Source organism: Lynx rufus, unplaced genomic scaffold (genome assembly GCF_022079265.1).
Source record: "Lynx rufus isolate CCGP_SWC_20201006 ecotype Redwood Valley unplaced genomic scaffold, mLynRuf1.p SCAF_6, whole genome shotgun sequence".
Taxonomy (NCBI): domain Eukaryota; kingdom Metazoa; phylum Chordata; class Mammalia; order Carnivora; family Felidae; genus Lynx; species Lynx rufus.
This window is the reverse complement of record NW_025814878.1, coordinates 65,535,606-65,555,111: the sequence shown is the minus strand read 5'-3', so window position 1 is coordinate 65,555,111 and position 19,506 is coordinate 65,535,606. Positions and strand designations below refer to the sequence as shown.

Sequence of the window (19,506 nt, the reverse complement as noted above, 5' to 3'; positions counted from 1 at the left end):
TTGTTACTTGAAATTTTTTTTGCTTGCATGATAGCAAAAATAGTACGTTATTTTATTCCTATCTGTCTCTTAACTGATTTTTTTTCCATCCAAGTGCTATAGTCTCATAAGATTCTTGCCAGAATCAGAATATAGCAATAAAGTTACCAAACTGAGTCTGTAAAAAGCTAGTTCTTTATCACTGATATTACCTGAGTGAACTCATTTAAAGAACAACACCTTATAAAATGGTCATCAGAAAAATAGAATCATAACTTCAGCATTTTCTTACATTACAGATAAATTGCTGAATTCCTTGGAGTCTTGATTGATATTGCATATTTCACAGAAGCTTGGAATTCCTCATGTTTTAAATGGGGAAGTAGAGGGCAGTTTCATGGCATATTCGATTAGTAATAAAAATCTACATTTGTAATTGCTGACGCTTTAATCTCAAGTCAGCATGCTTGGCTTGTTCCAGTCATCAGTCTGATTTGCTCACTTGTTATTGGTCAAGATATTTATTTTTGAACAGAACTTGTTATTAAGATAAAAGCAACAACGAAATGGCATTGAAACCTCAAAGAAATGACTTTCTTTTCTAGATTTTTCAAAATAATTTTGTAGCATTTGAAACGATTATTTAGTTCATTTTCATCCATTTTTATTTGCTTTTCTAATTGCCTCTCATTTTGGTACATTGTAAAATAATTTAAATAGTGTATATGTAAATATGTATAATTACAGTGATGTATAATACTTTGTGTATAGGTGTGTTTGTGTGTACATACACACATAAATGGCTTTGCCTAGCCAAGGATTTTTTTTTATCTGTATAAAACTTTTTGTATAAAGTTTGTTTTCAATACCAGTAATGTATAAATAAAGCCATGTAAAGTTCTGTTATATTTTGATTAGAATGTTTCTTTTAGTGTGTTTAGATAATAATTACAAGAAAAAAAGGTAAAACTCACAGGGGATATGGGAGCTGTTTTGAAGTGGTTCTTGGTGGGGGTATGGCTGACTGAATGTCTGTGAGTAGATTCATTAGAGAAAACCAGTTGCCTTTGCCTGCTTTCTCACAGCAGGTACTAGTACAGTGAACCAGACCTCTGCTGCAGGTGTCCTCACAGATAAAATCTGGGCAGCACAAAACCCTTTTGGGTGAAGATTTGGGGAAAACAGGTAAGGACTGACGAGCTTGTGCATTATTTGTTCACTCCTCCCCCTCCAGACTTATAGGACTAATGGGTTACAGCGTAGGCCCTAGACTTTAGGAAATGCCTTAGGAAATTGCCATTTCTCCCACGGTGTCTAAAGAGGGAGCTATGGTTGAAGGGTTACTTCGTAGATAACAAACAAATAATTTACTGTGGTTTTTGTAGTGTTGGGGCTGTGCACCGTAGGGCTTTATCTTCTTCCCTGTCTTTGAACCCCCAACATAGCCCAGATTGCTGCCCTCAGCCTTTCCCCAGGGCATTCTATCACTCAGAAGAGCCCATACCATCAGGTAAGTGAGTTCACAAGCCAAAGTAAAGTGATTACCAAGAAATGCCACTGGTTCAAAAGAAAACTCAATTACATAAGATCATCAGAATCTAAAATTAAGCCTGTAAACAGAAAAAAAAGGGAAGAGTTTAGCAATGTGGTATAAGAATAAGAAATAATGAGCCAAGTTGAAATATAAAAAACATATTTAAAATAACATAAGTGGAATAAAAATTGAATGAGTATGGCTGATGAATGAGTTAGTGAGTTGGAAAGTCAAATTGAGAAATTCTCCCAGAAAGAAGCAAAAGAGAAAAAAGAAGACATGAATTCAGATTTAAGTGAGATGAAGGACAAAGTAGATGTGCCACCATTCAAGTAACAAAAGAGGTCCAGGATAAGAAAAAATTAAAGATTGAAAGGGCCGTGAAGTGCCAAACAAGAAGAAAGTACCCACATCTAGAGACATATTGATAATGAGAAAAATCTAAAAGTTACTCTTGTAAAAAATAAAAATTTTTCTTGTATAAAGGAATAAGAATCAGATTGATCTGTCTTTTCAAGAGCAAAACTGACTGTAAGAAAACCTTTTAAAGTATTGGACCTAAAGCTTTACATCCATTTAAATTGTTATTCAAATGTGAGGGCTTAATACAATCATTAAGATTTACCAATCATAAATCCACATCATAAACATTTTTTGAGAAAATGCTCAGCAACAATAAGTCCAAGAGATATTATCAGAGCTAGGCAGAAGGAGTGGTTAGATACCTGGGTAAAGTGTGACTAGGACGAGAAAGAAGAAATATCCATAATTAATTTTAGACAGTATCAACATGATGGAGGTCAAGGGACCAAGAAAATGTTAGAGTCCTTGCCTTGTTAGGATGAAGGTACAAATATAAAAACGCTGAACTTTAAAAATTAAAGTCTGGTGGGGCACCTGGGTGGCTCAGTTGGTTGAGTGACCAACTTTGGCTCAGGTCATGATCTCATGGTTTGTGTATTCAAGTCCTGCGTCTAACTGACTCTGCTGTCAGCATGGAGCCTGCTTTGGATCCTCTGTCTCCCTCTCTCTCTGCCCCTCCCCGCTCGTTCATGCATGCACTCTCAAAAATAAAAATAAACATTAAAAAAGACTAAGCTTAAAAAAAATTAAAGTGTGGCATTGAGGAAAAGTAGCTCTGTAAATTTCACAAAGTGGATACTTGTGTAACACCCATCCAGGTCAAGTATGAGAATAAAGGGGTGAAATTTTAGTAAACACTGCCAAACAGTTTTCTAAAGTGTGTTTATCCATTTATACTTCTTCAGTAGTGTGAGCTCCAGTTTCTGCACATGCTCTCTACTATGATAAGTCTTTAATCTTAGCCATTCTGGTGGAATGATACCTCCTGAATGTTTGTTGGCTATTTGAATTTCCTTTTTTGGTAAAGTCCCTGTTCAAGTCTCTGATCTCTTTTATTAATTTGTAAGAATAATTTATATATTCTGGATATGAGTTCTTTATTCTGTATGTGGAAATCCCTTTTCCCACTTTGTCGTTTGCCTTTCCTTGGATCACATATTTTTTGATGAATATACATTCTTAATTTTAATCTTTACTCTCCCACCCATCTCCTTCCATCAACCCTTACGTTGTTCTCTATCATTAAGAGTCTCTTGTGGTTTCCCTCACTTCTCTTCCTCCACCTTCCCATATCTTCATCTGTTTTGTTTCTTAAATTCCACATGAGTGAAATCATAATGGTATTAGTCTTTCTCTGATTGACTCATTTCACTTAGCATAATACATTCTAGCTCTATCCACACCACTGCAAATGGCAAGAGCTCATTCTTTTTGATGGCTGAGTAATACTGGTATTGTGTATATGTGTGTGTGTGTATATATATATATGTATGTATACGTATATATATACACATACACACACACTATCCCTTCGTTACCACCCCTTTGTTACCACCCCTTTATCCATTCATCAGTCAGTGGAGATTTGTGCTCTTTCCATAGTTTGGCTATTATTGATAATGCTGTAAACACTGGGGTGCATGTACGCCTTTGAGTGTATTTTTGTATCCTTTGAGTAAGTATCTAATAATGCAATTGCTGGACCATAGGGTAGTTCTATTTTCAGTTTCTTATCGCTCTCTTAATTACTGTAGCTTTATAATAAATTTTGATATTCAGTAGACAAGTTCCATCACTTTGTTTTCTTTCTTCACTATCCTAGTAGATATATTTGGTTCTTCACATTTCCACATACATATTAGAATCAGTTTATCAAGTTCCACAGAATCTGAATAAATTCGGGGAGAATTGACATGTTTACAGTGTTGAATTTTCCAGTCCTTGAGCATGGTATATTCCACCATTTATTGTAATTATTTAAATAATGATGTGTGTGTGCGTATAAGGCTTGTATATTTTTCATTAGATTTTTCTTAGTGTTTGATAGTATCTGATCCTGTAGTAAATGATTTAGTTTTCTTTTGGGGATACAGAAATACACTTGACTTTATACCTAGAAATTTGCTGAACTATCATATATGTGTCAAAAATTTGTAAATTCTTTTGAATCTTCTGTACAAAATCATGGTTTTCTTTCTTTATAATCTGTAAGCTTTATTTTCTACTTTTTTTTGCACTGTCAAAGACCTTTAATACAATAAAGTTTAGAATTTGATACTAGTGAACACTAAGGTAGTGAACTAGTCTTATTCCTGATCTCATAGTGAAGACTCAATATTTTATAAATATAAGGTTTCCTGTAAATTAAAAACAAAAATAAAAACGACTACAGTTTAAGGAAGTTTCCTTCTATTCCTAAGAATTAAAAAAAAATTTTTTTTATGTGTATTTATTTTTGAGAAGGAGAGAGACACAGTGTGAGCGGGGGAAGGGCAGAGAGAGAGGGAGACACAGAATCTGAAGCAGGCTTCAGGCTCTGAGCTATCAGCATAGAGCCCGATGCGGGGCTCGAACTCACAAACTGTGAGACCATGACCTGAGCCGAAGTTGGACGCTTTACCAACTGAGCTACCCAGGCGCCCCAGAATTTTTTTTTTTTTTTAAATCCTGAATGGGGGTTCCCAGGTGGCTCGGTTGGTTAAGTGTGGGATTTCTTGATTTGGGCCCAGGTCATGATTTCATGGTTCTTGAGTTCAAGCCCTGCACGGGGCTCCATATGGAACCTGCTTGGGTTTCTCTCTCCTCCCTCTCTCTCTGCCTCTCTGCCCCTCCCCCACTCACACTTGCACGTTCTCTCTCTAAAATAAATTTTTAAAAAATCATGAATGGATGTTTTATTAAAATTTTCTTTTATTTTGTAAATGTGAATTATGTTTGTTTTTTTTTAATTTTTTTTTCAACGTTTTTTATTTATTTTTGGGACAGAGAGAGACAGAGCATGAACGGGGGAGGGGCAGAGAGAGAGGGAGACACAGAATCGGAAACAGGCTCCAGGCTCCGAGCCATCAGCCCAGAGCCTGACGCGGGGCTCGAACTCACGGACCGCGAGATCGTGACCTGGCTGAAGTCGGACGCTTAACCGACTGCGCCACCCAGGCGCCCCTATGTTGATTTTTAAATACTAAACAAACCTTGTAGTCTCAGAATAAGCCTAAGTTTGGGGCACCTGGGTGGCTCAGTGGGTTAAGTGTTCGACTCTTGCTTTTGGCTCAGGTCATGATCTCACAATTGTGAGATCGAGCCTGGAGCCTGTTTGGGGTCCTCTCTCCCTCTCTCTGCCCCTGCCCTGCTCTCATGCGTGTATATGCGCATGCTCTCTCCCAAAATAAATAAACTTAAAAAAAAATCAGCCTCACTTTAATGTGATGTATTAGATCCTCTTTATATAATATTAGATTTGGTTTGCTAATGTTTTGTTTAGGATATTCTGTGGGTTTTTAATTTTTTTGTGAGATCTAAAGTATTTTCTTAATAATGCCTTCTCAGGTTTTGGTATTCAGGTTATTATGCTGGCTTCATAAAATGCATTGGAAATGTTCTTTTTTCTGTTTTCTGTGAGAGGTATATGATGAAATTGTGAAAGACATGAGCATAAACCCATTTGCTGAATGTATTTTGCTGTGAAATGAGTTTCTTGGACAGAAAATGTGTGGAATGTGATAATGGTGAACAGGTATTCCATAGTGTCATTCCAATAATTGCCTCCCCTCCATGGATAGTCAGTCTGCTATAATACACCTGCTACTTAGTAGTTGGTAGTCCCTATTTGAACTCAACTTTGACTTCGTGGTTGATAGGATAAGCCTTACACAATGGAGGTAACAAGAAAAGCTGTGGTGAGGGGAAGTCCATGTTGTTGAGCCCATACAAAGCTTGCTTTCTTGCCATATGGCCATTTTGTACATGGGTCCATTAAGTAAGCACTGAGTTTGCACGGGGAAGAGACTCATTTCCAGAATGTATTATCTTGTCCATCTCATGGAGATTCTCTTCTGCAAGGTGCCTTTTGTGAACATTCACCTGGGACACAATATTCATTCTTTGTTTACAATGTTAGAAGTCCATTCACATTGCTGCTTCCCTAAGACTTTGTCATATATGCAATTATGTTCTAAGTCTTTAACCATCCAGTCAAGCCTTTAACCACTGTCCTTGAATAGGTTCTAGCTTTGGCTCTCAAAGTGAAGGAAGGAGACAACTATATATATTGTTGTAAGTCCTATACCCTGGGGCGCCTGGGTGGCCCAGTTGGTTGAGCGACCAACCTTGGCTCAGGTCCTGATTTCACAGTTTGTGAGTTTGAGCCCCATGTCTGGCTCTGCACTGGCAGTGCAGCCTGCTTGGGATTCTCAATCTCTCCCTCTTTCTCTGCCCCTCCCCGATGTGTGCTTCCTCTCTCTCTCAAAATAAATGAGCAAACTTAAAAAAAAAAAAAAGTTCTATACTTCTTCTACCCCCCCTCCTTGGGGGAGAATTTCCCTTTTTTCCCTTTTTCATTCTGTCCTGATTTGGGTTGTAATACTATAGCGGTCTGCTTCTGGCTTGTGTTAGCATGTAATGCAGAAACACCTGGAAACCAGACCCAAATCTTTCTCCTCACCTAACTGGTTATAAGGAGCTGCACATGAAGCTATAGGTTTGGATTGAGTGAAAAGAAAGCAGGTATAGTATTACATACTAGAGTCTGAGCTACCTGCTTATGTCACTTGTATCTTTCAGACCTGCCTCAGCCTGCTTTTTTTCATCTTAATTGATGAATGCTGCATTTAGTACTTTTTGGTTGGGTGGTTCAGATAACACCCAATTAATTCTGGGCAGCTTGGGTCACCTGGTCACTTGATTTCCCATGGTCAGGCATTCAGTCTCCCACAAGGCATAGCTTTGGTATAAAACCCTGGAGGTATGCACTCTGATTGTTTCATTGAGGCTTACCAGGGACTTCATGCAACATATTAGCTATCATCTCTTTGAGTATCATCTGATTTGCTGGCATCTTGCACGACTTTTGTACTGCAACCTAAACTTGTTGCAGAGCCTTTTCTTTGTTCACCAGTGAAAGCTGACAGCTTTACAGGTTGATCATTTAGTGGGCCAAATAACACATCAAGTGGCCTCTAGAATTCATAAAAGCTTATCAAGCATTGTGGGGTTTTGTGTGTGTGTGCTTATTTTAGTGCAAAGGACAGCAACTTATCTTTCACTTTGTAAAGGCTGGACCTCCAGAAACCACTGAGGTGGCAGGCGCCTTAATTTTGGGGTGGGGGGAGTTTATATCCTGCCCTGTGGCTTGCATGTCTTATTACTAAAGCATCTACCATATTTGCTACCGCTCTCTCATCAGATCCAATCAGATTAATATTGTGGCCCAGTCTAAAGTTCTGGGAGATGTCAAGACTAGACTAGACTTCTGTGGCCTAGTTTATGGCAGAGGAGGAAAATTAATATAGCCTTCAGATAAGATGGTGACAAGTGTATTGTCTGTGATCCATTTCGAGTTAATTTTTGTGAAGGCTGTAAGCTTTATGTCTAGATTCAAAGAGGCAAAGGGAAAGGATAGCATCTAGAGAAATATAATTTAGTGTCAGTGTTCTAGTTTTCAGTTTGGTATGGGTTCATGGATATTGACTCTATTATTAGAAAATAAGTTTTGGGAGTGCCTAGGTGGCTCAGTCAGTTGAGCATCTGACTCTTGATTTCGGCTTAGGTCATGATCCCAAGGTCATGGCATCAAGCCCCACATGGGCTCTGTTGAGTATGGAGCCTGCTTGGGATTCTCTCCCTCTGCCTCTCTTCCTGGCTCGTGCACTCTCTCTCTCTCTCTCTCTCTCTCTCTCTCTCTCTCTTTCTCACTCTCAAACAAACAAATAAATAAAAACTTTAAAAGATTTCTTCCATGGAAGAATAAAGGCAGTGTGTGTGCCTTGATACAAGGATTATGACTGATTTGATTCAATGCACTTGAGGTATATTTTAAAAATTAAATGTATCTTGAGGTGCCTAAGTCCTGACATTGTGATAGGAGCTGGTGATAAAAAGATGAATCATTCTTCCTCTGAAGGAGTTCAGCTTCCCGGGAAGACAAACACCCAACTAACTGTGAGAAGTGGTATACTAGTGTTACAAGGAACAAGTTGGGGCAACATAGAGGAAGTGCTATATGATCTGATCCTTGAAGGACACCGAGGCAGAGAAGAGTTGGGGAAGGCATAGACTTAGCTTCTTGTGGGTAAATTACATATATTTAATCAAAATTTTTGTCTAGATAATACATTTATGTGGTTTAAAAATCAAGAAGGTTTGGCACAAAAACAGGCACTCAGATCAATGGAACAGAATAGAGAACCCAGAAATGGACCCACAAACATATGGCCAACTAATCTTTGACAAAGCAGGAAAGAATATCCAATGGAATAAAGACAGTCTCTTCAGCAAATGGTGCTGGGAAAACTGGACAGCGATATGCAGAAAAATGAACCTGGACCACTTTCTTACACAATACACAAAAATAAACACAAAATGTATGAAAGGCCTAAATGTAAGACAGGAAGCCATCAAAATCCTCCAGGAGAAAGCAGGCAAAGACCTCCTTGACCTTGGCCACAGCAACTTCTTAACACGTCTCTGGAGGCAAGGGAAACAAAAGCAAAAATAAGAATTGGGACCTCATCAAAATAGAAATCCTTTGCACAGCAAAGGAAACAATCAGCAAAACTAAAAGGCACCCAACGGAATGGGAGAAAATATTTGCAAATGACATATCAGATAAAGGGTTAGTATCCGAAATCTATAAAGAACTTACCAAACTCAACACCCAAAACACAAATAATCCAGTGAAGAAATGGGCAAAAGACATGAACAGATACTTCTCCAAAGAAGACATCCAGATGGCCAACCAACACATGAAAAAATGCTCAACATCACTCATCATCAGAGAAATACAAACCAAAACCACAATGAGATACCACCTCACACCTGTCAGAATGGCTAACATTTAACAACTCAGGCAACAGATGTTGGCAAGGATGCGGAGAAAGAAGATCTCTTTTGCACTGCTGGTGGGAATGCAAACTGGTGTAGCTACCTTGGAAAACAGTATAGTAGTTCCTCAAAAAATTAAAAATAGAACTACCATATGACCCAGCAATTGCACCACTAGGTATTTATCCAAGGGATACAGATAGGCTGTTTCGAAGGGGCACATTCACCCCAATGTTTAGCGGCACTATCTACAATAGCCACAGTATGGAAAGAGCCCAAATGTTCGTCGATGGATGAATGGATAAAGAAGATGTGATATATATTTACTTCAGTATTACTCAGTAATCAAAACGAATGAAATCTTGCCATTTGCAACTACATGCATGGAACTAGAAGATATTATGCTAAGTGAAATTAGGGAAAGAAAAATATTATATGAGGACTTTAAGATACAAAACAGATGAACGTAAGGGAAGGGAAGCAAAAATAATATAAAAACAGGGAGGGGGACAAAACATAAGAGACTCTTAAATATAGAGAACAAAGGGTTGCTGGAGGGATTACCCCTTGTGGGCAGTGGGGGTGGGAGAATAATAATAAATGAGAGTTTATTGTGTTTAACCATTTCTCTATTGATGGACATTCTGGCATTTCCTATCTTCTGCAAATGCAGCAGTACTGTAATGAATCACTTTGTACACATCATTCTTTACATGTGCAGGTAAATCTGTAGAACAAATTCCCATAAGGATATATAATTGAAGGCCAGGGTAGTAGGTTAAATTATGTTCACGAGCACACATCCTGGGATTGGTAGAGGACTTGCTGAAAGTGGTGAGAGTGAACTACTATGTTTATTAAGCTGTGGTGTCTCCTAAATATGAGACAGTCAGCTATGAATTTCATATATTCATTAATGTGAGGTTGACACTGTCGTAGAATGTTTTTCCAAGTGGAAGGTGGGATTTAATTTCATGCTTCTTGGGGCGCCTGGGTGGCGCAGTCGGTTAAGCATCCGACTTCAGCCAGGTCACCATCTCGCGGTCCGTGAGTTCAAGCCCCGCGTCGGGCTCTGGGCTGATGGCTCAGAGCCTGGAGCCTGTTTCCGATTCTGTGTCTCCCTCTCTGCCCCTCCCCCGTTCATGCTCTGTCTCTCTCTGTCCCAAAAATAAATAAACGTTGAAAAAAAAAATTTCATGCTTCTTAGAACTACCTTTATTTTACTTTTTTAAAAAGATTTTATTTTTTAAGTAATCTCCACACCCAATGCGGGACTTGAACGCATAGGCCGGAGACTGAGAGTTGCATGCTCTGCCTACTGAGCCAGCCAGGCGCCCCTACGGTGTTTTGAAAATCACTCACCTCGACCTTTTATTTTGCAGTTCTGTTTTTCTGTAATTGGTGTGGTTATCTTTTGGCATGGTAATACCTTTTATCTGAGGAACACCAAATTCTCTGCTAGGAACCTGATAGGTTAACCCAGTTCCTATAATTTCTCACACTTTCTTCTGGGAATCTCTTATTTTCTTATTGTAAGTTCCTCTGAATCTCAGCAGATGAGGACTTGACACAAATGAGCTTTCCTCTTCTGCTGCTGCTACCCTCTATGACTCGGAATTTCTGTTCACTGATGTTATGTCAGCCTTCCCAGTTCTAATGTTTTACAGCTGCTTACAGAAAACCAACAACCCCTCGTGGCCCTAGGGAGTGTATATCACCAGCTGTGAGTGCAGTGACATGGAAAGTATTGATACCATTGACTAGCACGGAGGCGGTAGCTAGTGGAGCTCTCATTCCAGGTGCGCCTTCCTCCATCCTGTTACGTTTGTTCTTTCTAAACTTCCTTTTCCCTTCTGTTTCTCTGAGTGTCTTGGGCCTGCCAGTGACTTCATAGATTCAACATCTCTTTTGGTGAGAGAGAAAGTTGGAACTTGAAAAAACAAAACAAAACTTGTTCTCTAAGGCACTGATTCTCATCCTTTAGTGTGCTAATTCCTGCTGAATTAGTGTGCTAATTCCTGCTGAGTCCTGTTGGGCTGGTGGGGATGAGGCAGTGCGTAGAGCTCCTCCCCCCCAGCAGCAGTGCAGGGCAGTATTACCTCTTGGGGACATTTCACATTATTACTATGAGGATATGGGAGAGTCGCTGACTTTGTGCCAATCCTCTGCTTGCTAAAACTCTTCAAGAATGATCAGATTGTTTTATCAGGGAAAAGTTTATTTTTATTTTTTTTATTTTAAAATTTATTTTTGAGAGAGTGAGTGGAGGAGGGGCAGAGAGAGAGGAAGAGAAAGAATCCCAAGCATGCTTTGCGCTGTCAGCACAGAGCCCCATGTGGGCTTCCAACTCACCAAATGTGAGATCATGACCTGAGTCGAAAGCAAAGGTCAGACACTTAACTGACTGAGCCACCCAAGTGCCCCTGCAGGAGATTTTTAAATACATCAACATAGGGTTGTGGGTTTTTTTTTTTTTTTAAACCTCACTTTCTGGTTTAAACGTTATTATCTTGAGTTAGGTAATGCATTTGCTGTTCAGATGATTCAGTATAAAAGTATTCATTCCACCTGTTCCCCAGTCACTCAGTTACCTCCCTTGAGGCAACTAACAGGAGTTTCTTGGGCGCCTGGGTGGCGCAGTCGGTTAAGCATCCGACTTCAGCCAGGTCACGATCTCGCGGTCTGTGAGTTCGAGCCCCGCATCGGGCTCTGGGCTGATGGCTCAGAGCCTGGAGCCTGTTTCACATTCTATGTCTCCCTCTCTCTCTGCCCCTCCCCCGTTCATGCTCTGTCTCTCTCTGTCCCAAAAATAAATAAACGTTGAAAAAAAAAATTAAAAAAAAAATAGGAGTTTCTTGCGTACCATTCTGAATTACTCAATACATAATGTATGATTTTAATGTTTGACTCTGACAAAATGCATTAAAGGTATTACATTCATTAGTCTTCAGGTGAATTTTAGAATTAAATGTCAAGGGCTTTTTGGGACAGTGTGCCCAGTACTATACAAATACATATATTAATACATCATGTGTTTTTGCCTCTAGTTAATTCTGGCAATTTGTACTTGAGGCTAGTGTGCGATATAGTGGAAATTTGAGCTCCTCACCTGTTTAGCCTTTATTATCCTTTTTTAAAAACTAAATATGTGAAAATAGAATAGGCGGGTGATAGGAACTATTAATAGTTTTTAAAAAATGTTTATTTTTGGGGCGCCTGGGTGGCGCAGTCGGTTAAGCGTCCGACTTCAGCCAGGTCACGATCTTGCGGTCCGTGAGTTCGAGCCCCGCGTCAGGCTCTGGGCTGATGGCTCGGAGCCTGGAGCCTGTTTCCGATTCTGTGTCTCCCTCTCTCTCTGCCCCTCCCCCGTTCATGCTCTGTCTCTCTCTGTCCCAAAAATAAATAAACGTTAAAAAAAAAATTAAAAAAAAAATAAAAAATGTTTATTTTTGAGAGAGCAAGCACACAAGTGGGGGAGGGGCAGAGAGAGGGAAGGACAGTATATCCAAAGTGGGCTGTGTGCTGGCAGCAGACAGCCCGATGTCGGTCTCAAACTCACGAACTGTGAGATCATGACCTGAGCTGAAGTTGGATGCTTAACCAACTGAGCCACCCAGCCACCCTAAATGGTTTTATATACTTTCAAAATTTAAGCAGAAAAGAGCAGGCTCAGAAATGTGCATAGGAGCTGTGATTTGAAGTCACCATTGGGTTCTAGTAACACCCTTGCTGTCACCCCTTCTAAGATGGCAGTAAGACTGTACTTGAGATGTGACTAATGTAGATGTTATGTAAGACTGGGAATTAGGAGGGGCGCCTGGGTGGTGCAGTCGGTTAAGCGTCCGACTTCAGCCAGGTCACGATCTCGCGGTCCGTGAGTTCGAGCCCTGCGTCGGGCTCTGGGCTGATGGCTCAGAGCCTGGAGCCTGTTTCCGATTCTGTGTCTCCCTCTCTCTCTGCCCCTCCCCCGTTCATGCTCTGTCTCTGTCCCAAAAAATAAATAAACGTTGAAAAAAAAAAATTAAAAAAAAAAAAAAAAAGACTGGGAATTAGGAGACCTAGTATCTGTCCACATTGGGCAAGTCATTTGACCTCTCTGGAATTCAAATACTTTCTCCAAAAAATCGGACAGAGCTTTCTAAGGCTTTCAGATTATCCACTTGGAGTTGGTTGGGGGGGCGGTGGGGATATCCTGAGCTGCCTGTTTCAGCCTAATAGAGTATTGGTAGCACGCATAATCTACAGACATGTACAGCCCCCTCTCTGGTTTATTGATCTCTTTTTGAGATGTTACTACTTGCAGCCTAGCATGATTTGTAAGAACACTTTGGGCTTGATTGTCACTCCATTTTTACTTGTTCACATTTCATGAGGCAAGACTCATCCCAGGCAGCTGTTGAATGAAATTGGACGTGACCCATTGATCTATGACATGGATTCCCAATCGGTTGGAAGAAATGCACCCAAAACTCAAATCACTGTGATCATCCACAAAAAAGATAGGAAAATTCTCATTTGTTTCACTTTTCATTTGTAAATATGATATACCAGGAGGGGCTCAGGCATGGGGTCAATTAGAGGAAAATATCACAAGAGAATTGCAAAGCCCCAGAGGACATTTTGACCTCTAGAGAGAACTAGGTTAGACTCCATTGATCAAAACTACTGTGCTCATTCTGGATCCTGCCCCACACCCAGCTGATTAGACGCTTTATATCTGCAACCAGCAGCAGTTTTTCACTAATTAGCCACTCACGGTCCAACTTTAAGGTTCTGTGAGCAGTTACTATTATTTTTGACCACCTATAAGGTAAGTGGTAAATATGTGGACTTCCTTGTTTATGAGAAATATAGGAAATCCCTGTGGGGATAGAAAGATAAGATCTGAAATCAAATTCAGGAAAGGAGCACCAGTTTTTACATGGGAGATGCTAAATTAGTATTTGATAATAAAATTCAAGAATATTTCTAGGACCTGTTTTCATTATTGACAAAAAGTAGTTACTTTTGGGAAACAGGAATATTTGTCTAAAGGATTTTGCTCTTGCATGTCAATATGCATGATTGTATTCCTGTTTTCCATGTTGGACCAGTTTTCCTTTACTTGTTATTTAAAGATAATAATTCCCAAGTTTTAAAGGGATACTGGCAATAGAAACATTAAATAGGTTAGGACTGCCAAGTAGAGGATAATTTAACAAATTGAGTTAACTTTCCCATTTCAGTGTTTTTATATAAAATAGAAGCTCTAGATATTTTTTTAAGTGCTAAAGGAATTATTATTTTTTATCTTTATTTTTTATTTTAGAGAGAGAAAGAGAGAGTGCACGAGTGGGGGAGAGGGGCAGAGGGAAAGAGAATCTTAAGCAGGTTCCATGCTCAGTGCAGAGCCTGACATGGGGCTCAATCCCCCGACCCTGGGATTATGACCTGAGCTGAAATCAAGAGTCAGATGTTCAACTGACTGAGCCACCCAGGCTCCTCAGGAATTAATTTTTAATAAAGAATAATGTCTAGTGGCGCCTGGGTGGTTCAGTCAGTTGAGTGTCCGACTTCAGCTCGGGTCGTGATCTTGCAGTTGTGGGTTCAAGCCCCATGTTGGGCTCTGTGCTGACAGCTTGGAGCCTGGAGCCTGCTTCGGATTCTGTCTCTGTCTCTGCCCCTCCCCCACTCCTGCTCTGTCTCAAAAATAAACATTTAAAAATTTTTGAAAAAAAGAATAATGTCTGTAGATTTTTAAAGGAATAATGAGAAGGCACCTGAACTCTTTAAGAGAGGATAGAACTTAGTAAATTGTTGCTTCAGCTAATAAGGCATAAGTCCAAAATTTTTAAATCTAATATTTTATTTACAAGTAGTATATGTAACTACCTTCTTAATTTTGAATTTCAAGCAATTCGCAAGCATATAGAGTAAAATAAAAGTCTCATTAATACCCCTCCCAAATTCAGAGAGGTATCTACTATTTATATTTTATTTAAAAAATGTATATATATGTATGCATATACAGGTAAATTTATATAAATGTTTACTTTGGATAAAAAATTAGTCGTACTTGCTTAGAAGAAGAGTCTTTATTCTTTTTCCTTTTTTTTCCCCCTACCCCCCTCCACTGTCATCACTTCCTAGAGACCTCCAATAACCTGTATTAACTTCCTGGTGTGTGCCCTGTATTTTTTTCAAAGTCATAAAGTCTCCGTAGTCATATAGTCATATAGTCCAAAGTCATATATATATATGTGTATATTTCTACATATATCTACTATATACACACACATATATATACATATATATATACACACACATATGTGTATATACATATATATATACACACACACCATATACATGTGCATACATATATATGTACATTTATAGGATTTTATTTTAATCTGATATAAAATCTCACATTGAATCTATCAATCAATTCATTTGGGGAGAACTGACAGCTTTACAAATACTGAGCTTTCCAATCCCTGAGCATGGTATATCCCACATTTAATTCATATAAATAGGAGTATGTGTATGTGTATTTGGCATTGTGTCTCTCCTTGAAACTCTATCCTTTGGTTTCAGTGATGGTTCTCTGTTTTCATAATCTCCCCCTGCCCCCCAACTTTCTTTGGCCATTTCTCACTTTTACTTTATTTGTATTCATTTTATTTGTATTTTATTTGTAGACGTATTCTCCTATGTTATTTTTCAGGGTTTTGTCATTGGCTCACTTTTTCTTGTCCCTGAGTGATCTCCTCTCTACCTATTCAGTGATTATTCACAAATGTTTATATTTAGTTTGTATTTTTTGTTGTTGTTTTTATTGTCTTCTAGACCCAAATGCCTTCTGGGACAGCTCCAGTTTTGCCATTCAGTTTTGCTGAGTAAAATCTAAAAATTTTTTCCAATGATGATTTCTGGCATTGATGTGCTTAAAAAAAACTTCCTCTATTTCAAGATTCTAAAACATTCTTTCATATTTTATTATAATACTTATATGGTTACCTTAAAAAAATTTTTTAATGTTTATTTTGAGAGAGACAGAGAGATGAGAGAGTTGGGTAGGGGCAGAGAGAGGGGGAGAGTATCCCAAGCCAGCTCTGTGCTGTCTGTGCCCGATGCAGGGCTCGATCCCATGAACTGTGAGATCATGACCTGAACCTAAACCAAGAGTTGGGTGCTTAACCAAATGAGCCAGACACACAGGCACCCCTATGGTTGGCGTTTTTACATTTAATACTTTATTCCACTTGGAATTTATTTTTTTGGGAGATACGTTGGGAAAATGTAATGATTCCATGTTGTGTGTGTGTGTTTAAAGAGAGAGACAGCACAAGCAGGGGAGGGGCAAAGGGAGAAGGAGAGAGAGAATCTCAAGCAGGCTCCACACACAGCTCAGAGCCCAATGATGTGGGGCTTGATCTCATAACTGTGATATTATGACCTGGGTTGAAATCAGAGGTGGATCCTTAGCTGACTGAGCCACCCAGGCGCCCCATCTCTTGTATTTTTGAGTTGATATTCATCCATTCTTTTCACGATTTGTTCATCTTATGTTAGTGAGATTCCTTACTGACCAAATACTGTGAGGGCTGGACCAGGTATATCTTGTTCACTGTTGAATTCCCTGGCATCTAGGACAATGCCTAGATGATAGTAAGATTTAGTAAATATTATTGAATGGGTGAATTATGGAAGAGAAAATTCTTTCATTATTGGTGTTTAACTTAACACTTTTCCTGTTTTTTCTTCATATCTTTCATATTGGGAAGTCTTCTACATCTTAGAAGCCTTTAATCTAACTTTTTAATCTCATTGAACTTTGAAAAACATTTTTTTTTTTTAGGGTAAACCAAATAACCTATTCATGTCAGCTCTGCTTTAATTCTTTCCTGGATCCAAGCTTGCTAGAAAAGCAGTTTATATTTACTTTTCTTCTAAGTTAGCAAAGCTTTCATGAAAACATGCTGTTCCAGATGTGGCGTTGTGGATGTAATCACATGTCTGGTACTGTTTCTGTGTCTGCTTAATCTTTACTGCTATCCTGTGCCAGTTCCAGAGGGTATATTTGGCTGATTTGTTTTCTTGCAGTGGGAGCATGGATAATATAATACATAATGAGGATTTACTTTTTTTTGTTGTATGTGTGATGATTATTCTAGTGATAAGGTCAAGAAACCGAGTTTTAAAATGGAAAGATGATTCATCCCACTATTATTTATTGATACCTTCTGTGTGCAAAGAACAAAATGCTATAGAATGTGTCCCTATCTGCAAAGAGTGTACAAGATGAGGGATGTAAGACACAGCCTTCACAAAACTCATTTTAGGCACAGTGCCAAATGAGTGGTATAAAAAATAGTGTGGGCATTTAGGAATGGGAAAAACCACTCTGACTTGGGATGGCAAGGGAAAACTTCTTGGAAAAGTTGAGACTCATGTAAGATCATGTAGGATGTCTGGTTAATGGGGCCTCTCATCTGGGCAGAGAAATGAACAAAACTTGAGATGGAATGCATTGTACAAATATGAGGGCCATTGCATATATGGAATGAGTCAACTTTGTGTCAGAGAGAAGGAAAGGATAGGCAGGAAATTGGATCAGATTGTGCAGGGTCTTGAGTTTTTTTTTTCTTCCCAAATCATATTCCTTGGAAGTATCCTATTTCATCAAGCATGGGCCATAAATAATTAGGGCTGGAAAATGCTTCATAGCTCTTCTGACATGAAAAAAGAACCTGCTTTATTAATGAGCCTGTGTCTTTATACATTATATCCATGGGTGCTATTAACTTCAGTACTTTCTGTATGTTTCAGACATTAATCTCTTACCATGGGGGATTGGAATTTACTGGGTGACATCCTAGAGGAAGTTCACTCCCACTCAACTATAGTGGGGAAAATCTGGCTCACCATTCTCTTCATTTTCCGAATGCTGGTACTGGGTGTGGCTGCTGAAGATGTCTGGGATGATGAACAGTCAGCATTTGCCTGCAACACCCAGCAGCCAGGTTGCAACAATATCTGTTATGATGATGCTTTCCCTATCTCTTTGATCAGGTTCTGGGTTTTACAGATAATCTTTGTGTCTTCTCCTTCTCTGGTGTATATGGGCCATGCACTTTATAGACTCAGGGCCTTTGAAAAGGAGAGGCAGAGGAAAAAGTCACACCTTAGAGTCCAGATGGAGAATCCAGAGCTTGAATTGGAGGAGCAACAAAGGATAGATAGAGAGCTGAAGAGATTGGAGGAGCAGAAGAGAATCCATAAAGTCCCTCTGAAAGGATGTCTGCTGCGTACTTATGTCTTACACATCTTAACGAGATCTGTGCTGGAAGTAGGGTTCATGATAGGCCAGTATGTTCTCTATGGGTTTCAAATGCACCCCCTTTACAAATGCACTCAATCTCCTTGCCCTAATGCAGTGGATTGCTTTGTATCCAGGCCCACAGAGAAGACAATTTTCATGCTCTTTATGCACAGCATTGCAGCCATCTCTTTGTTCCTTAATGTACTGGAAATATCTCATCTGGGAATCAGGAAAATCATGAGGGCACTTTATGAGAAATCTAGCAATGAGGACATTGAGGATGAAAGTGGCACTCCATTCCATTTGAAAAGATATTCGGTGGCCCAGCCTTGTATGATTTGCTCTCCCTTGCCTAAAAGAATCTCTTTACTTCAAGCCAACAATCAACAGCAAGTCTTTCAAGTCAATGTGCTGAAGTCTAAAACCACATGTGAAAGCCTACAGCCCAGGCAACTTGAAGTAGACCCTTGCTGTATTAAAAAAGAGTGGACTGAGAAGGATCAGCACAGCGGACAGCTCCATGTCCACAGCCCATGTCCCTGGGATGACAGTACTCGAATTCAGCACCAGGGACAGCAACCAGGCCATTCATTTGGCCTAGAAAATGTAAAGTCCCAGTCCTGGCTAGGTACAGAGATGGCTCCTAGACATTGCCCATCCTATGCAATAGGAACCTGGGAGCAGTCCCAGGATCTACGACCCTCAGGAGAGCCTCTTACAGAGTTGCACAGTCACTGTAGAGACAGCGATGGCAGCATGAGAGAGAGTGGGGTCTGGACAGACAGATCTCACCTGGATAGTCGCAAGGCCAGCTTTCTGTCCAGATTGCTGTCTGAAAAGGGACAGTTGCACAGTGACTCAAGAAGCTTCAGTTCTCAGAACAGCTCTTGCTTGGATCTTCTGCACCGGGAAAATAGTCCCTCGCTTCTGCCTTCTGCCACTGGGTATAGAACATCAATGGTAAGTAAGGACTGATCATAGAACTATTACAAGAGATGTTCCACTCTGGCTGCTTCTTAGTCGTCCCTTTCCAATTTCCTGGTGTGTATACGTGTGTGTTGAGAGAGAGGGAGAGGAGGTGAGGGAGGTTAATTTATAGAGAGTTGAATCCAGTCATTCAGTACATTCAGTTAAATTCAGTTCATGAAATAAAGTTACTGAACACTTACTTTATATCATTCAGTCTTGCAAGAGCTGGGTTTATAAATGGATAAAATACTGTCTCTCCCATCAAAGGGCTCAGAGTCTAAATGCGGAAGTTATACAGGTAAACATAAATGTGATCAAGTGT

At 39.5% G+C, this 19,506-nt stretch overlaps 2 protein-coding genes across 2 annotated transcripts in view; both read left to right on the top strand.

Annotated features, from left to right (window-relative positions):
* CASP8AP2 (caspase 8 associated protein 2) overlaps positions 1–3,094 on the top strand; it is a 40,310-nt gene extending 37,216 nt beyond the window's left edge. The window contains exon 11 of the mRNA XM_047102246.1: positions 1,065–3,094. Within this exon, the coding sequence (XP_046958202.1) occupies positions 1,065–1,074 (10 nt within the window). The 3' untranslated portion in view covers positions 1,075–3,094. The remainder of the gene's footprint in view (positions 1–1,064) is intronic.
* Positions 1,099–19,418, top strand: GJA10 (gap junction protein alpha 10). The gene is given in 4 exon segments (XM_047102247.1): positions 1,099–1,164; positions 17,723–19,185; positions 19,188–19,253; positions 19,256–19,418. Coding segments are annotated over 3 exon segments (1,620 nt in total). The 5' UTR covers positions 1,099–1,164; positions 17,723–17,738; the 3' UTR covers positions 19,363–19,418.
* The last annotated feature ends 88 nt before the right edge of the window (positions 19,419–19,506 follow it).